The 13,561-nt window shown below is 50.0% G+C and overlaps 3 protein-coding genes across 4 annotated transcripts in view; 1 reads left to right on the top strand and 2 right to left on the bottom strand.

Moving 5' to 3' along the window:
• Window positions 1-61: 61 nt before the first annotated feature.
• Window positions 62-4,839, bottom strand: NOP16 (NOP16 nucleolar protein). The gene is made up of 5 exons (XM_077757275.1): window positions 4,655-4,839; window positions 4,457-4,565; window positions 3,262-3,331; window positions 1,223-1,329; window positions 62-295 (listed from the first exon to the last, which is right to left on the bottom strand). Exons 1-5 carry the CDS (start codon window positions 4,759-4,761, stop codon window positions 152-154), a joined length of 537 nt encoding a protein of 178 aa, XP_077613401.1. The 5' UTR covers window positions 4,762-4,839; the 3' UTR covers window positions 62-151.
• A 149-nt stretch (window positions 4,840-4,988) lies between these two features.
• Window positions 4,989-5,949, top strand: HIGD2A (HIG1 hypoxia inducible domain family member 2A). The gene is made up of 2 exons (XM_077757274.1): window positions 4,989-5,199; window positions 5,550-5,949. Exons 1-2 carry the CDS (start codon window positions 5,046-5,048, stop codon window positions 5,714-5,716), a joined length of 321 nt encoding a protein of 106 aa, XP_077613400.1. The 5' UTR covers window positions 4,989-5,045; the 3' UTR covers window positions 5,717-5,949.
• Window positions 5,950-7,863: 1,914 nt separating this feature from the next.
• The window catches only part of CLTB (clathrin light chain B), a 19,115-nt gene continuing 13,417 nt past the window's right edge, over window positions 7,864-13,561 (bottom strand). The window contains exons 4-6 of one of the 2 annotated variants that reach the window (XM_077757272.1): window positions 13,327-13,438; window positions 11,305-11,358; window positions 7,864-8,313 (exon numbers count right to left, since the gene is read on the bottom strand). In XM_077757272.1, the coding sequence (XP_077613398.1) occupies window positions 8,142-8,313; window positions 11,305-11,358; window positions 13,327-13,438 (338 nt within the window). In that variant the 3' untranslated portion in view covers window positions 7,864-8,141. The remainder of the gene's footprint in view (window positions 8,314-11,304; window positions 11,359-13,326; window positions 13,439-13,561) is intronic. The other variant, XM_077757273.1, reaches the window with a different exon arrangement.

Here is a 13,561-nt window from a genome sequence, read left to right as displayed (position 1 = left end):
TGTGTGTGCACGTGTGTGCACACATGTAACCTTTTGATTCCATGGGGTTTGGCCAGCCTCATCTAGCCGCATGCCCCTCCTTGCCTTAAACCCTGGTTTCCAGCTTCTTTGGTCCAGGAGGAGGCCTCAGCCTGGGGCAGGCATAAGCCACTCACTCAATCTCCATCTTATTCTTCTGCAAAGAATCAATGAAGGCTTGCCACTCCACTGGGTAAAAACGCTTATAGACATTGATCTTACTCCGAATCTGTTTCGGGGTATCTTGATAGTAATTCTTCTCATCCCGGGCCATAGCCTAAGAAGGGAGAAGGGCCACTTGAGGAGGACTGGACAGGCAAAGTTCAGCTCCTAGTTCTGCCTGAGTTGGGCAAGCTACTTCATGTCCCCAGGGTTCAGATGCCTCACCTCAAAAACCATGGTATATGCAGGGAAATGGGTGCAAATGTCCTCCATGACCCGGCAGACTTGGGGCCAGAAGAGTAGCTAATGCTCCATCCATAGCCAACTGATCCCACTTGGCCACCAGAGTCCAGTGCAGCCAAATTTTTCAATTAAAAAAAAAATTTTTTTTTAATGTTTATTATTGAGATAGGGAGTAACACAGCATGAGTGGGGGAGGGGCAGAGAGAGAGGGAGACACAGAATCTGAAGCAGATTTTTCTAGATCTAGATTTTTCAATTTTTAAGAGAAGTCAAAAATATGAACTTTTAGGGGCACCTGGGTGGCTTAGTCTGTTGGGCATCCGACTTCGGCTCAGGTCATGATCTCACGGTTCGTGGGTTCAAGCCCCGCGTTGGGCTCTGTGCTGACAGCTGGCTCAGAGCCTGGAGCCTGATACAGATTCTGTGTGTCTCTCTCTCTGATCCTCCCCTGCTCACGCGATCTCTCTCTCTCTCTCAGAAATAAATTAAACATTAAAAAAAATTTTTTTTAAACATGAACTTTTATTTGAAGCCTCCCATAATTAAAATGGCAACTAGTTCAAGTTCTTTCAAAATACCATGCAAACAAAACAGAATTATCTGTGAATGGGATAAGAACCATAGGCCAGGCAGTCTATCCCAGCTCTAAGCATCTGTCAATGAGATCAATTTCCTAAACTCTCTTTCCTTTCTTTGTTTCAACTCACTCTTAGGCAAGAGTCAAGATCAGACCCCAAATGGTCAGGGTGCCTTCCCAATGGACTCAAGTGGTTCTTCCTACGGGGCCCAAACCACTCACCTTATAGTCCTCCCCATGATTCTCCACCATGTAACGTACATAGTCAATGAGGTCACGGGACAGTGTGTTACCTTTCTTTTCTGGGAGGCTGGCTTCTGCCTCCAGGTCTAGGGTGAGAGAAACCAAGAGACAAGAAATGAGGTTTTGCCTCCTGAACTTTTTGAGTTGCCCAGTCACACTCTCACCTAATCCCAAACCACGGCCATCAGATGGGCTTTGCCTCTCCATCCCCAATTCAGGACTCTTTAGCTCCTTGGATCCCAGGCTCTGCCTATGGCACAATCATCTATCAGTGCTACAACTACCTAAAAGACATCTCTCTTTGGGTCTCAGCTCGAGAAGAGGTAGGTATCAAACTAATAATCTGTACTTAGTACCAGGTCCTGAGGACAGAGATGAAGATACATTGCCTACCATAGGTTGGGACTCCCTTCCATCTCTAAAACTTCTGGAGAACTTCTTGTCTTGAAGTGTTACAACAATATTGTGAAATGGAAAGGTTTGAATGAGAACTAATGCTGCAAGGCCTGCGGCTGTGCCTCACGCATCTCACTGATCCATGTGAGGGAAAAAGCCAAGCTGTGAGTCAATGGTGGCTTCACTTTTAAAATAGCTAGGCAGGGGGCGCCTGGGTGGCTCAGTCCGTTAGGCATCCGACTTGGGCTCAAGTTATGTCCTCATGATTCATGAGTTCAAGCATGGCATCCAGCTTGCTGCTGTCAGCACAGAACCCACTTCAGATCCACAGTCCTCCATTCTCTCTTGTCCCTCCCCTGCTGATTCCTTCTCTCCCTCTGTAATAAATAAGTTCAAAAACTTAAAAAATAAAATAAAATAAAATAGTTAGGCAAACAGTCCTCATTTCTCAACTAGGAGGAAAATAGTTCACAGAAAGAAGGTGGTCAAATGTTAAATTGCTTATGGTCAAAATGATCTTCGACTTGGTTGCCAGGAGCTGGGAGGCAGGGGAGACATGAACAGGGGATTTGTTGTTTAATGGGTAGAGTTTCAGTTTTGAAGATGAAAAAGTTCTGGAGATCTGTTACATGACAACATAAACATACTTAACACTACTGAGCTATACAATTAAAAATAATTAAGATAGTAAACTTTATGTAATATGCTTTTTTACCACAATTTAGAATTAATTTTTCTTAAAGGATGACAAGTAAAACTTTTTAAAATTAACTTTGAGGGGCGCCTGGGTGGCTCAGTAGGTTGAGCATCTGGCTTCAGCTCAGGTCATGATCTCACGGTTCATGGGTTTGAGCCCCGCATCAGGCTCTGTGCTGACAGCCAGCTCAGAGCCTGGAGCCTGTCTTCGTATTCTGCGTCTCCCACTCTCTCTGACCCTCCCCTGCTCAAGCTGTCTCTATCTCTCTCTCAGAAATAAATAAAACATTAAAAAAAAAGTTAAAAAAAAAATCCTGTTCATCCTTAAATTCCAACAAGCTGAACACATGCATGAGACTTAATGGTTTCTTTTCTATTCTTTTTTTTTTTTAAACTTTTTTTAATGTTTTATTTATTTTTGAGAGAGAGATAGAGACAGCATGAGCAGGGGAGGGTCAGAGAGACAGGGAGACACAGAATCTGAAGCAGGCTCCAGGCTCTGAACTAGCTGTCAGCACAGAGCCCGATGCAGGGCTCGAACCCACGAACCGTGAGATCATGACCTAAGCTAAAGTCAGACGCTTAACCGACTGAGCCACCTAGGCACCCCTCTTTTCTATTCTCTTAAGGCACCTGGCTACATCCTCCCTGAGCGTCTCTGACCTCATTTCACACACTGGAATTTAATAAGTAGACTAAAAATGTCCCAGAGACACAGTCTTAACTTTGGGAGCCCTGGACAGGCTCCCTACTTCCCTCTGAACCTCAGTTTCTCAATCTGTGTAATGAAGACATTTGAGGGCCCTTTTTTATTTTTGTTTTGTTTTGTTTTTTTCTTTTTCTCTCTCCCCCCTTTCTCATTTGAGGGCCCTTTTTAGCCCTGACTGTGCAGGATGGTGACCTAGAGGAATGTGGCCAGCACTCACCATTTAGCACATAGGGTTTCCGCACAAGCTCCTTAGGCCTTTCCTCTACGTCAATGTCCATGGCCTTTATCTGCAGAGAAGAGAGGCTGTGAGACCAATAGACGAAGGAAAGATCCCAGATGAGGGAGAATTCTAGAGGTTCCTGCCCTCCCAACACAACTGCATTACCCATTAGAATCCCTACACAAGTTCAGGCAGGAAGAGATGACAGAGAGAACCATTGCTCCAGAGGCTTTATGGTTCCCAAAAGGCATTCAAGCAAGCAATTCATCTTTCTGTGCCTGTCTATAAAATGGGCATAATACCCTGTGCCTACCTCACCTCATGTGTGCTAATCAAGTGAAACAATGTACATGAAAGCTCTTCATAATTTACAATGAGGAGATGTCAGATACCTTCTCTATGAAGAGGAGCAACCCGACAGTGCTTAGCGGTAGTTTCATATTCGATCAAGAAGCAGTAGTGCCATTTACTCTGGCATGAAGGAATAAAAAGAAAACTTGTCTAAAGGCAATGGGACAAATTCAATCTGCAAGCCCATTCATCAAGTTAACTACTGAGCACTAGTCACATCCTAAGCACCACTGGGGATTTAGTAGTGAACAAAACACAAAGTTGTCTCCAAGGAGATTATGTTGGGGTAAAGAGGCGCAGACAATAAACAAATATATAAAACACCATCAAGTGTTTACAAGTGCTATGAATTAAAGCAGGGAAGAAATTACTTAGTAAAAAAAAAAAAAAAAAGGTGCAATTTTTTGGAAGGGCGGTCCAGGAAGAGACCTATTTGGGAGAAACTAAGGAAGCCTCAGACCAGGATAACTAGAGGAAGGTGTAAGGAAGAGGAAGTGAAGATCCCAAACTCTGAGGAGTCCTTATTAGGAAAGTTAAGGGCAGACAAAGACAAATTCTGGAAAACACCACTGAGATGACAAGGGACCCAAACAGGTTCATTTGGGAGGGAAAAATGAATGGAGAAGAAAAGGGGGAAGCTCCAACCCTGGCCCAACGTGTGCTGAGGAGTCTGAGCGTGGTGGTAAAGAATCCTTTATCAGTGCGGGCTGCGAGCTGGCTGTGGGAAGGTCGCAAACCCAGGAAAAGCGTGAGCGTGGGAATGGACAGGAGGAAGTTTTGAAACCCAGCTAAGTACGGCGGGAAGCAGGGGTCAAAGGCGGGGACCCTGCCATGTCAGTACCTTTCTCTTACGAAGGGGCACGGCCTTGTTGGGGTCCATAGCCAACCCCATCTCGGCCAGGTTCTGCCGCACGGATTTAGCGTGGTCCCAGGCATGTCGGATGTGGGAGCTACGGGCAAAGAGAGAGATCACGGAACCGTCATCTCGCAGGCCGTCTCAGCTGAGGTTCCCCTGCCTCCTAAACCCCGCGCCCCTCACCACTCGATCCGCGGCGCCGCTTTCCGTCGAGCATTTCGGTTCAGACGCTTCCGGTTAACATTGTAACCGAACTTCTGTCTCCTTGTCTTCCCCTTGGCCTTGGGCATCGTAGTAACTACCGCACCAGCAACTACAACTGGGCGCCTCTCGCTCGCAGCACCTCGTGTAGCAGACTACTTCCGGCAGATACGCGCAAGGGCTCTGCAGGCTTTTTGGGAAATGTAGTCCTCCCTAGAACGATATCATACAGTTTACTACGACTCCCAGAATGCAACGAGTGGTTGGCGCCTGCGTACAATGCTCAGCAAATTCCTTTTCCCCGCCCCTCTCATGACCTCACCAGGAGGCGGAGTTTAGCGTCCCTAGTTTCTCCTAGAGCACCTGCGGGGACATGGCGGTTCCTGGCCCTGTGACTCCAGAGGCACCCTTTGAGCCATCACAGCCCCCAGTCATTGAGGGCTTTAGCCCCAGCGTCTACACTACCCCAGAAAGCTTCAAGGAAAAATTCCTTCGCAAGACCCGCGAGAACCCAATGGTACCCATAGGTAAGCAGGTGTTGCAGGAACCGTAGACCAAGAGGATAGTAGTGTCTGAGGGAATGAATTAGGGGGGGACCGGGAAAGCCAAGGGGGACGTGAGTGAGACCGGGACCAGAGTTGTGGCAGAGGGGCCGGGCGGTGAGGGCTGAACCTGATTGGAGCTGGACGGGATTGGGGGACGCAGAGATGGGGCGAGCCCTGTAACTGGGAGGATCCTACCTCGACCAAAGCCTCCCACTCGGCCCCACCTCCCTTCCCTCGGCCGCTCTTTTGAGCTCTCCACTCTGGAAGGGGGGCCTAAAGCGGGGAGGAGCCCACGGGGTCAGCATTCGCCCCTTGCTTTGTCCCCTCCTCAGGCTGCCTGGGCACGGCGGCCGCCCTAACCTACGGCCTCTACTGCTTCCACCGGGGTCAGAGCCACCGCTCTCAGCTCATGATGCGCACCCGGATCGCTGCCCAGGGCTTCACGGTCGCAGCCATCTTGCTGGGTCTGGCTGCATCTGCTATGAGGTCTCGATCCTGAGCCCGAGATTTGGCCTTGAAAGTTCCGCAGAGATCATTCCCGGCCCCAGGAGCAACCACCGGCCCTGTCACATGACTTATTCCTTCATCTCCCCTGACAAGTCGAAGTGGCCAATTGTGTGACCGACACGTGTTTTTTCAGGAATTTAAAATTCGGTTTAGTTTGGGTGTTGCATACTTATATTTGTGCCTCACTTTCTCCACCTCCTACTTAATAAATTGATCCACTTGTAATTTGGTGAATTCATTCCTTCGGACCCCTCCCCCCCGCAAGGTTCTTGGTCTTTGGTTTTAGGACGAAATTGTCTAAAAACTTAAGGGACCCTTAGAAATCTTAATAGTTTATTCGTTCCTGAGCTTTCCTGGTAACAATCACCTGGGAACCTTGTTAAAAGTAGAGATTCCCTAAAGTGATGCTATTTGGAAAAAACTGATGTTTCCAACAATTTTCAAACTTTCAACAGGAAAACTTTTCTTCAGACTAGGCCAGCAGCTGTGGCCCTGTCCAAGGCAGGACACTTTGCTCCTCACCCCACTGTCACCTCCTGAGAGCACCTAGGGCTCCACTGATCTAGACTCTCCTGGCTTGGTTCTTGATGCATCTTCAGAACAGGAAACAGGCTGAGAAGCAGCCTGGTGTAGTGGTGAGAACATAGTCACAAAGCTTGCCACTGGTTTGTGTACCTGCTGTTTCAGGGTTAAGGAAGAAAGGAGACTGGGGACCTGAGCAAACTCTGGAAGAGAGGCAACCTCTGAGTTTCTCATTCATGTAAAATCTCAAACACGTATTCCTGGACTGTGGTCAGATCCAACATGTTGATTTGGATCCAAGTTCCTTCCATGTGTGACTTCATCAATTTCAACACCATCCGCAAGCTGCCAGAAGGGAAAAAGAGGGAGTAAAGAAGACATACCCACTTTTTGAGCCTCGTAACACAATCTAAATTTCAAAATGGAGGAGTGTATGACTAGGGCCTACTAAGTTTCTTGCTCCCATCATGGTCTCTCAGTTTATGTAAGGCAGGGATTATAAATTTAAAGCAATACCTTATGGTGACCCTTGCCTCAAGATTCAAGGAATTGATATGGAGTAGTGAGGACTAGGGCACTTTTAAAGATGAAGGCCACTGTTTTTAGTGGTTGGTGGTATTGTGTTCCCCTACAGAAGAAATGTTGAAGTCCTAACCCACTACCTCAAAATGTGATCTTATTTGAAAATAGGGTCTTTACTGATAATTAAACTGAGATCGTTGGGGTAGGCCTTAATCCATTCTGATTGACGTCCTTATGAAAGGGGACATTTGGCAGAAAGATAGACAAGGTACAGATGATGTGAAGATGACCTCACCTACAAGTCAAAGAATGCCTGAGGCTGCCAGAAGCTGGGAAAGAAGCTTGCACAGATCCTTCCCTAGTGCCTTCAGACAGACCATGGCCCTGCTGACACTTTGATTTTGGACTTTGGGCCTCCAGAATGGTGAAACAATAAATTTGTGTTGTTCAAAGCCAGACACTGCAGTACTTTGTAATGGCACTCTATGAAAAGAATAGTTGGTAGTTACTCAGATCTTTTTATACATTGTGCAGGTCACAGCGGCTGAAACATAGCCTGTCTGCAACCTCTGCTGAAGAGGAAGAAGGTGTGGTCACTGGTTATTTTTCCCAGATCTGCAGAGGGGCACAGCTGAAGGAGGGAGAGCAGTGGGCCTTCCCCATCTAGAGGGTACTGGCCAGACCCAAAGTCTGGCAGGAGCCACCGTCACCAGCCTCTCACCCAGGTTGAGAGGGGAGCTGCCACTGGGAACCTCTGGCCTTGCCTCTTCCCTCCCACTTGAAGCTTCTTACTCTCTGGGAGCCTTGGTGTCCATGGCTTTATCATGACAAAGGAATCCCTATCTCACCGGCTCATTCAAGATCAGAAAGGATCAAGGTTGCAAAGCATTCCATTAGAGGTTGTCTTTCCTCCTGAGCCAGAGGCAGCAGACATACACAGGTTGGGACACCCACTTCCAGCTGGGAGGGGTTCCAGGGAAATAGCCTCACCTCTCAAGGCCACGAAGCTGGGGAAGTTCTAAGCACAAACTGAGCCCTGACACCAGTTATGGCTTCCAGAGAAATGAGAATGATAATAAATAAGTGTAAAAAGAGTTAACAACACACCCTTTAAGCCAAGAAAAAAAAAATACATCAGGAGGGACAGTCACAATTTCGTGGACTGAGAGGAGGTGTGAAGGGCTGGGCCACAGGGCTAGGAGGGAATGGGGTGAGAGGGGTGAGGGTTCCCCTTCACAGCCCCAGGAGATGGGGAGGAACGGAATAGGCTGTGTGCAGCAGCTGCTGGAGGCGCTGTCCCCGCTGGCCGAAGCAGCTGCTCCTCCTGTGCCCAGACCCAGCCCATGCTTTGCGGCCATGCTTGTGACAGGCACCTAGCGGGACAGCGGCGTCTGCTTCAGGGACATGAGCACTGAGCGAAGGCGGGACACATCTTTGCACTGCTTGCTGCTCTTGGGGTTGAAGTCACACAGCTGAGCCACCTTCTCCCACTCTGTGCCTGGGGTCTCCTCCTTGGATTCCTTCACGAAAGCCTCCTCCGATGCCCTGCAGGTGGAGACAAGACAGAGGTTTCATGGCTGTCTGTCTTTCTCCCCAGTCAGTGATGCTTTGCTCCCATTGAATAAGCTCCTCCAGCCTACTCTGGGGTGCTCTGTCCAGAGTTAGCCCTGTGTCCTATGCCCTCAGGCCCCCAGGGACAGCCTTGGCATCAGAGGAAGCCTAGTTCGGTCCTGCCTCAGGGCCTTTGTACTTGGCTGTTACCTCTTCCTGGAGTGCTTTCCCCTATACCTGCTCATAGCTTGTAGCTTCTTTTCATTCAAGTCTGAGTGCAGGCCTCACCTCCCCAGCAAGAATTCCCAAGTGGGGCACCTGGGTGGCTCAGTCAGCTAAGCCTCTGACTCTTGATTTCAGCGCAGATCATGATCTCACAGTTCGTGCGTTGGAGCCCTGCATTGGACTCTGCTGACAGTGCGGAGCCTGCTTGGAATTCTTTCTCTCTGTGTCTCTCTGCCTCTCCCCTGCTTACTCGCTCTCTCAAAAAAAAAAAAAAAAAAAAAGGAATTCCCAGCCTGGGAATCCCAACAACTAAAGAACCTTAGAGGAACTAGTGCAGTACCTCAGCTATTTTAAACATTTCCAAAATGTTGACAGAGATGGAACATTGACTAACCACCTTACTAACTGGTTCAGCATTGCCTCTCTGTGCTGTGGACCCAATATGTATTCTCCAGAAAAGCAGTCTGGTCAAATACACATAGAAATACACCATAGTTAAAGAGGATCTTAAAAGCAAGACTTTCAAAGCCTTTAATGTGCTGGTGTTCATCCTGAACCTCTCAGGTGGAGTATAAGATGCAGATAGGATCTACCACATTCCAAGCATATTTGACTGTATAGCCCTTTATAGCCCAGAATGACTTATCTCCATAGAGCCATGGTCTGAGGAATACTCCATTAGAGTCTTTGCTTTTGGTTGGAATCAAGTTTGGATGAAAACTGGTGATTTATCATAAGTTCTGGTGGACAGTTATAGAAGCCACTGATTAAGGAACAATGGAGAAACAAAGTAGATACAGTGCAGTGGACAAAACCCTAATGAGGGAATCGAAGAAAAAGACAAAAACTGATCTCCAGTGAGAGGGCTGGGTCTATATCCTATTTGACGGGCAGGGGTCCCTGGAGAGCCCCTTTCCCCTTGTGGCCCCTGCTGTATCTCAAGCAGGATCAGTTCTGCACATGCCAGGCAAGGAGCTCTTGGGGTGATCCCCACAGGCTGTGCCAAGAATGAGCTGGTCCTAGATCAGGTGACCTGGTCAGGTGCCCCTCCCTAGTTAGTGATCTTCCTTTCCTTCCACGTACTCATTTCCTAACCTATAAAGTGAGTATCAGCCTCCGCCTCGCTGATCTATCTCACTGGACTGAGAATCTAGCGAAGTGGTGAGTGTGCGCAGGCTTGGGAAAAGGCTGTGTGAAGTTGGAGGACCGGTGGGGCTGAGCAGTTCTGTCTTAGGAGCTGTCCCTTCTAGGTCAAGAGGCTCTCCTTTAACCTTGCCGTTCGAAGTGTGGTGCATGGTCAGGTCAGGGAGCATTGGCATCACCATGGAGCTTGTTAGAAATGCAGAATCATGACCTCACCTCAGTCCTACTGAGTCAGAATCTCCCTCGAACAAGATCCCTCAGGGATTCATTGGCACAAAAAAGTCAGAGAAGCACTGGTCTAGGCTCTTTCTCTCTTCAGGAACCCTCTGGGTGCTATTTCCTCAAGTGCAACAAGAACACTGAACCCCCTGTGGTATATTCCCCAGCAGCCATGCCGCTGTCATCCCCACTCTTCTGTTCGAGACCTGTGGATCCTCACCGCTTTCAGAATCAAGTCCCAGCTTATAGATCTGGCACAACAGGCATTTTGCAACTAGCCCCAAGCTGACCTCCCATGCTCAGCTCCCACCCATCCCCACGGCCCCCGCACTTCGCTCATGGAGGCTGCCCTGTCCTCTTCCAGCACATCCCTTCCTTCTCATACTGAAGGCCCCGCATCTCCAAAGCCACTCGCCCAGCAGACGGTGGCTCCCGGAGCCCAGTGTGCCCTTCCACACAGCCCTTATGACAGCACCCTCCTGACCATGAGCAGCTTGGGGGGACAGGCAGTGTCTTATTCCTGTTGGAACAACAGAGACTGTCCCTGGGAAAGTCCCAGCAAGTACTGGACAGAAGGAGGGAACACAGGCTGTTTCTCTGGTGAGGCTCATGCTCCATGAGAGAAGTATTAGCCCAGACAGCATCTGAGGGCGGCCGAGGGTGAACCCAGAGTGAGGAACAGCAAATACTGGCACACACGCACGTGGCAGACATCACACGTTCATCACTGCTTTTCCTTCAGCCTCACCATCCCCAACACATCCTCCAGGCTGTCACTACCAATCATCTGGGGTGGCATGAGAGGAAGCCTCTGCCATCTCCGGTCTAGATTAGTCACAGTTCTGACTGGACATAACAGGAACATGTGAGAGGGACCCTTGGGGGTGGCCTAGGCAGGGTCTTGTCACCAAACTTGGGCCGAAGCTTTGAGGAGGAGCAGTGCACTTGGGGGCAGGAGGAGAGAATGGGGGTGCTCCTGGGAGCACCTCTTCTTCTTTATGCCTCTCGCATTCAATGTTGTATTCAACAGAAGACTCCTTCATCCCACCTCCCAGTCCTAAGAGGCATCTCAGAGGAAGGGAGTTTGGCTGTTTGCATTTGCCCCTCTCACCACTTGCCTGTCCCACCTGGGATAGCCAGTGCATTCTTTTCTCTGCTTAGATTTAGCAAATCTCCAGCAAATCTCCAGGCAGAATAGATGCTCAATAAACATTTGCTGCAAGGGTAGAGGTGAAGGTCAGTGCCTGCACCAGGCCTGGAGTTCCACCTGCCCTGATCACTGCCACCCCCCGCCTCATTTATACCCCACAAGCAGAAGACTCAAGAAACGGAACCACTTCCACAAGGGGGCCCGCACCCTCTTCCACTCCCTGACAGAGGAGCAAAGAAGACACGTACACATAGCCGATGATATCAGCATCTGGCTGCTGGTAGAATGCTTTGTCAGCGATCCTCGAGGGCAAAGGGTTAGGTGAGGGAAGACAGATGGCAAGACAGACAGGCAGAGGGTTAAAGAGAAAAGGAGACAGCGTTAGTACCTCCAGTTGGAGAGTGTTAGGAAGCACAGTTCTAGAACGCTTGGCAACTATCCACAACCCAGAGAGGAGAGCAGGGACCCTCCACCGGCCTGAGTGCCTCTTCTAAAACAGCCCCGATCGTATTACTTGTCCTGTTCACCTGTCTTCGGTGGCTCCTCACTGCCCCATCTGTCCAACCCTGTCATTGGAGGCGACCCCTCATTCATGCCTTCTCTCCTACCACTCTCTGACTCCCTGGTGCCCAAGACACATCCTCTCTTTCATATTATGCTGTTCCCTGGTCTAGAATACCCTCCCTCAACCCCGCCCTCTTTTCCCTGATGAACTTCTGGTCATCCTTCCAAGCCCAGTTCCTCAGACATGGAAGTCCCTCCCCCACCCACAGCCCTTGCTTCCACGGCCTTCTTGCGGAGAGCCCTACTGTTGAGTTCACCTGCACATGTGTGCTTCTCTCCTCTGAGCTCTTCAAGGATATAGACTGGGTCCTCAGCTCCATCTCCCCAGTGCCCAACCCAGAGGCTGGCGTGCAGCAGCTCCTTGAACAGAAGTGCGGCAGCTTCCCAGAGCCAGCCTTTCCTTTCTGGGCAGGCCAAGTACCTTGAAGGACACAGCCTCAAAGGCTGAGCTGCTGGCCAGAGTCTCAGAAGTGGTCTGAGACCATGTCCATGCAGGTGCTCTCTGATGGGCATGCACCGTCTGCCTGCCCAGTATCCAACCCCCTTCTTCCAGGAGGGGCCCCTATTCACCTTTTGCAGGATCAGGCTGACCCCACCTCAGTCCCTGTGGTTTGGGTGAGACTGACCCCATGCACGTCTAAGGAATGGGACTGTCACCCAGGCTGGGAGTGAACTATCAAGAGTCCCTCCCCCGGTACAGTCACTGGGCCAGGAATGGGCACAGGACCCACATCAAACCAATGAGGGTCAGGTCAAGGATTTCAGCTGGCGCTAGTGGGAGCAAGATGCTATTTTCACTGAAGTTGCCAAGAGAAAACGGCAGAAGTCTGGGGTTACTGGTGGCCATCTTTCTGCCCCATCCCAGGACAAGAGAGGAATGCCACATTGAGAGACAGTAAAAGTGAGCACCAGTCGACTTTGTCTGAGCCCCTGAGCCTAGTGTACCTGCAGTCCCACCCCAGCTTTTTCAGTTACACAGACCACTAACTTCCTTTTATTCTTTAGCCTCTCTGTGTTGAAATGTTGCCATTTCTACAGGCAGTAAAATCCTGTGCCCAGGTTGGTTCTTTGCTCTCAGCGAGGCCTGTGGTCCCTGTGACACTAACTGCTGGGGCCCGGACAGTCTGGCTCCCATGCCAGGGTCCTGGGACCTCTTCTGCTGACTGCAGAACTTGCCTCTCTCTGTCATGGTAAGATGACAGCTCAACAGTGTACCACCTCTGAAGGGCTCGGAACTCCACAGGCAACTGAGGAAGCAGCCCTGAGGGTTTCAGCTTCTGCCCACTCTATGTTCTTGCCACTAAATCGCCCATCCTCGAGACAGTCCATCCTATAACTTGTCTCACTGTCCCCATGGCTGGCTTCATGTCCCCAGAGCCACTCCTGTCTCCATAAGTCCCCACAGTTCCCTCATGTCTTCATAGCCTCCTCATGTCCCCACAGTCCCCTCATGTCCCCACAGTCCCCTCATATCCCCACAGCCCCTCATGTCCCCACAGCCCCCTCATGTCCCCACAGTCCCTCATATCCCCACAGTCCCCTTATGTCCCCACAGTCTCCTCATGTCCCCACAGTCCTCTAATGTCCCCACAGTCCCCTCATGTCCCCACAGTCCCATTATGTCCCCACAGTACTCTCATGTCCCCACACCCCCTCATGTCCCCTGTGTCCCCACAGCTCCCTCACGTCCCCACACCCCCTCTCACCGGTTGTTGATCTTGTTCTTCTCAACTTGTTCACTCTGGCGCTGGTTCCACTCCTCCAGGTCCTTCTTGGCTTTCTCCCGCCATTCCTGTTCTGTCACCTTGGAGGCAGCATCTGCGACCCCAGCAGGAGAATAAGTGGCAGCTTCCCGGTAGGAATGTGAGGGCATGGCTGCCCTGGCTGCTCCTCCCCTCGGCCCTTGGCAGGCAGCCTCAAGGCCCAATCTCACCCAATACC

This window comes from Crocuta crocuta, unplaced genomic scaffold, assembly GCF_008692635.1.
Source record: "Crocuta crocuta isolate KB4526 unplaced genomic scaffold, BGI_CrCroc_1.0 scaffold131, whole genome shotgun sequence".
Taxonomy (NCBI): Eukaryota; Metazoa; Chordata; class Mammalia; order Carnivora; family Hyaenidae; genus Crocuta; species Crocuta crocuta.
The sequence above is the reverse complement of the archived record's forward strand: the minus strand, read 5'-3'. Positions and strand labels throughout refer to the sequence as shown.

Bases quoted from the DNA above. Each gene is read 5' to 3' on its own strand.
- NOP16 (XM_077757275.1), bottom strand. From the start codon at position 4,761: ATGCCCAAGGCCAAGGGGAAGACAAGGAGACAGAAGTTCGGTTACAAT. The intron at 4,566-4,654 runs GTGAGGGGCGCG...CTTTGCCCGTAG, and splicing joins GCGGCGCCGCGGATCGAGTG to CTCCCACATCCGACATGCCT. The intron at 1,330-3,261 runs GTGAGTGCTGGC...CTCTCACCCTAG, and splicing joins GAAACCCTATGTGCTAAATG to ACCTGGAGGCAGAAGCCAGC.
- HIGD2A (XM_077757274.1), top strand. From the start codon at position 5,046: ATGGCGGTTCCTGGCCCTGTGACTCCAGAGGCACCCTTTGAGCCATCA. The intron at 5,200-5,549 runs GTAAGCAGGTGT...TCCCCTCCTCAG, and splicing joins GAACCCAATGGTACCCATAG to GCTGCCTGGGCACGGCGGCC.